Source organism: Apis dorsata, unplaced genomic scaffold (assembly GCF_000469605.1).
Source record: "Apis dorsata unplaced genomic scaffold, Apis dorsata 1.3 scaffold_371, whole genome shotgun sequence".
NCBI classification, from domain to species: domain Eukaryota; kingdom Metazoa; phylum Arthropoda; class Insecta; order Hymenoptera; family Apidae; genus Apis; species Apis dorsata.
Window position 1 is genome coordinate 157,346 of NW_006263635.1, and position 4,448 is coordinate 161,793.

At 39.5% G+C, this 4,448-nt stretch overlaps 1 protein-coding gene across 1 annotated transcript in view; it reads left to right on the top strand.

The window, feature by feature from the left end:
* LOC102681688 (protein groucho-like) overlaps window positions 1-4,448 on the top strand; it is a 63,031-nt gene that overhangs the window by 44,873 nt on the left and 13,710 nt on the right. Inside the window, exon 7 of the mRNA XM_006618739.2 lies at window positions 2,041-2,066. Coding sequence (XP_006618802.1) covers window positions 2,041-2,066 — 26 coding nt within the window. The remainder of the gene's footprint in view (window positions 1-2,040; window positions 2,067-4,448) is intronic.

The following is a 4,448-nucleotide window of genomic DNA, read 5'->3' on the forward strand; positions in this document are numbered from 1 at the left end:
ATTTCGATTAACCGTGAACGATTAATAATCTTATCGTTTCATTTTTAACCCTTTGACCCTTTTAAGTAATTTCCAATTTTTATTTTCTCTTTTTCTTTTCTTTTCTTTTCTTTTTTTTTTCCTTTTTTTTATTCGTTATGATATCTGGTTTGGTAATTTTATCGTGAAACTCATGATCGTTAGAGAGCGTTACAACGAGGCTCGTTTATATATTTCCAATGAGATTATATTTTTTAGAAATGTTATTATAATATCTCATCGAAACGGAAATCGGGATAATGAAGACACCGGGATGAGATCTACTCGATATTTGCACAAAGGCTCGTTCATTTTACTAGAAAAGTCAACAAAGACGATAATAAAGATGATGATATTGTTTGACTGTAGTACGTTACTCGTAAAATATGCTTCCGATGAAACGGAATCATTAAACAAACCGCCTATTTCCAACGAGCGCGAGCAACGCGCACGCGAGTGAATCATACGCGAATCCAACTTTCAACGTGCAAACAAGTCGAAGGGTTAATTATGACGTAAAACGCGCTCAGTGTAAAATCGCAAATGCTCCATCCAAAATCGAACACCCGTCTTCTACGCGAGAAATTACGCGAAATTTCTTCTTCCCCCTCATCCCTAATCTCAAGATTCCAGCCATCCCAAACATCTACGACCTCGGAGAATCGATCCTCGTCTCCAATTCAAAAATTACCAGAATTAACGCCAGTTAATTTCCACCTTCCACGACGCATTATCCCTCCCTCCCCAATTCCAAAAAACCGCAGAAGACCACCGCGTGGCGGGTGACACGCCACCCTCTTTCACGATCGAATTCCTCCTTCCCCCTCCCCACGAGAATCGTAAAACCCCGGGATACTCGTTATACGCATACCTTCCGCCCTTTCACACGATTTTAATTGCCACCTCTGCGGGCAGCGCGGCGGGAAAAGAAATTAACGAAATTCCGGCCTTTGGTCACGTTCGAGTGGCGCTGCGATATAATACACACACATATATACACACACACACATACATATATATATATATATAACGAATCGCATCTGCGCTCGCGCCAACGCTCGCTCGAGTTCAACGCTGTGCAAATCGTCGAGACTCGTCGACGAGCGAGAGAGGGAGGGGATAGATTTTTTCTCTTTTTGTCACCATCATCCGTTTGATCCCGCTTTTGCCGATATCCCCTCCCTCTTTTCCTCCCTCTCTGGAAAAAAGAGAGAGCGCCAGTCGATCGGCCGATCGCACGCGCGCGTGTATATACCGATCTCACTGTATATACGTGTATGTGCCGTCGAAAGGGATGGATGCGCCGCTCTGGACAGCGTGGGAGGAGAGTATATGGGGGATGGGGAGAGAGAAGAAAAAAGAAAAAAAAAGAGGAAAAAGAATATGTAGCCGACGTGACGCGAGCGTACGGCTCGGCCCGGCTCGGCTCCGCTCGGCTCGCTCGACTGGAAATTTTCAAAGCGCTTTTCGGGTATCCGCTTTCGGGGGAGGGGGAAGGGAGGAGAGGGGATGAGCGTGTTTGCGTCACCCTGTTAGCGGACACCGGCGGTTTTGAGCGAAAAGCGCATAAATATGCATGAAGATCATTTATACGGGCGCCGCTCGCGCTTCCACGCCACACGCCTATGCCACACGCCTATACGCATATACACACATACGTATACACACATACACGTAGAACGTTGCAGCCTACCCCCCTTCCTCCCACCCCCTACTGTCTCTCTTTTATGGGCACGTTATTAACATTTTATCGACGCGCGGCGGCCAGAATTTCGACAGTTTTTTTTTTTCTTTCTTTTTTGTTCTCTCTTTCTCTCTCTCTCTCTTCATCCGTTCATCTACCTTTCCATCATCCACCCACTAAACATCCTCCCGTCTCGCCTGTCCCGAAGTCATGCATGAAAATGATTTTTTTTTTCTTTTTTTTTTTTTTTTTCCCCTCTCCTATCCTACCCTCCTACGTTTGGAAACGTTTCGCACGGCTTTTTTGACTGACGACTGTTTGCATTTGTCTCGTTACAGGTCTCAGCTCGACCGAGGAGAGACACGTGAGTAGAAAATATTTCGTTCTATTTTTTTTTTTTTTTTCGTTTTTTATTTTCTAGCTCTTTTGCGTTTCATCTTTGCGTCCCTCGTATTTTCGCTCTCCTACTCTCTCTCTCTCTCTCTCATTCCTTTTCTCGAGATTATTATTATTATTATTATTATTTTTCTTTTTTATTCGAAATAACGCCACAACGAATGAACGGTGGAATTTTTCCTTTTTTTTCTTTTTTTTGCAAATTACGAAACGAACTGGGGAGGAATTAAAGGATTCGCATTTGGACACTTGGTAGTTTAACAATTTACCTCCCTTTTTTTCCATTTGTATGTTTTCATTTTTTGCCTCCCCTCCCCCTGTCCTCCCTCCCCCCATTACGCTATATTTAGCTTCCTTCTCGCCGCTTTTAACGAGTAATTTACGGAACGGTTGACACGCTTAGCGACGCAAAAAATCACGCGCAACAATAACGTCGGTCGTTCCGAATTAAATTATTAATGGACGTTGAAGTGGCGGCGACGTGGCGCTCTTTGTTAAAATTTTCGAGCATCAGAGAGATCGGGAGAGGGAGGGAGATGCGTGTGGACACGTGGACGGGACAGAGATATCGCATGGGCGGAGAAGAGGGGGGAGGGGGAAGGTAGAAAGGGATGAGGTCTCGTCCGCGCGCGCGCGCGCGCGCGAGCGAGCTTTATTTTTCACGTGTCGTAATTAAGGTTTACTACGCAAATGAAATTATGTCAGCGCCGCTGTTTTATCGCGGATGAAACAATAATATGCGCCGAGATTTACGGGCCCATATTTTCGCCCCGGTAAATATTTCTCCACTGAAACGCAGACAAATCATTTATCGAAATGTCGAGTTAACAATCGGATTATCCATCCAACTTCTACCTACCTGATCTATCGCATAAATAAATAAATATGCGAGCGGATGGGGCATATTTTTTACCGCTTATCCGTCTCTCTCTCCTCCCTCCTCTCCTCCCTTAACCCTCCCCCTCCCGGTTTCCGCCTGAAAATTTTCGAAAGGATTTAATGACGTAGATAAATAAATCCAATTGAAGCGAATCGAACGGAACGGAGACAAAAGTCGTCTCTGCGTATTTTCGCCAGATTAAAATCGCTTCGATATCCGCGTTGTTGTTTTTTTTTCGGATTTATGTATGTACCGGTATATATGCACGATGTACTACGGCTGGGCGCGAGAAGGAAAGGAAGTTTCCGCGAAAAATACGATGATAAATAATGATGCGATGAAACGATGTTACGAAAGAGGAGGGGGGGATATAAACGTGGCGTTTAATAATATTAGGTTGTTCGGATATGAATTACGATAAATCATGATTTTGAGAAGCTGCTAACACACTTCGAGAAGCGAGTACTTTGCACGGACGGCAAATATTGAATTCTTGGCTTGTCTATGCATTATTTTAAAATGGATATATATATAGAGATATCGTTGTGTGAATTGTTATTTAATTTAGCCTGAGAATATGATGAATGAAAATGAGGGGGAAATTTGTACGAGTTTTTTTTATTATTTAATCTTTGGAATGGAAATTATTCATAAATGTTATACATTATATGCATTTAGTATAAAATATCGTTTCGATTGCGCGAGGAAAAAAATAACTATGAATATTTTTAATAATATTTTTAAATAATATATATATTTTCGATATCGTGTTCTTCATGCATATTGATAGAAAATTATTATTATTTTTTTTTGTTTTATTAACAAATAATAAATTCTTGTTACTGTGTTAATTACTATGATAAAAAAAATCATAAATATGTATTTAATAAACATTGGAAAATTTTTTTTTTTTCCTGTGTTCCGTAACTAAACTATGAATGATGATAATTACTATTTCATCACTCTTTATCTCAAAAATTAAGTTTTTAACTAATCCTTCGTAGATACAATTTCTATCTCACAGGTGGTAAATTAAATCTGATAAAGACGCAAAACGATAAAAATTAAATAATCGTTAATGATTTATTGACTGGCACGAAAAAACGTACTCATTTTTTTTTTTTTTTTTTATATCGATATATGCAACATGCTATTACGTATTAAATCACATTCATTATCATTATTTGTAATTCATATATCGTACAACGTAAAAATAAGATAAACATTTTTTTACGATCATTTGCGTCACGTTACTTATAAAATGATTATTTTACTTTATTTTTCATCCAATGATGTGATGTACTTTCGAAATCAAAAAATTATAAAACTCGAATTTTTTCGCAAACGAAACGATTTTCGCATTAATAATAATACAAACTATTCAATATACCAACAATAATATAACGAATCGCAATGAAATACCAGACATATCTCTATCCATAATTTCTTCTTTTTTTTTTTTTTTTTAAA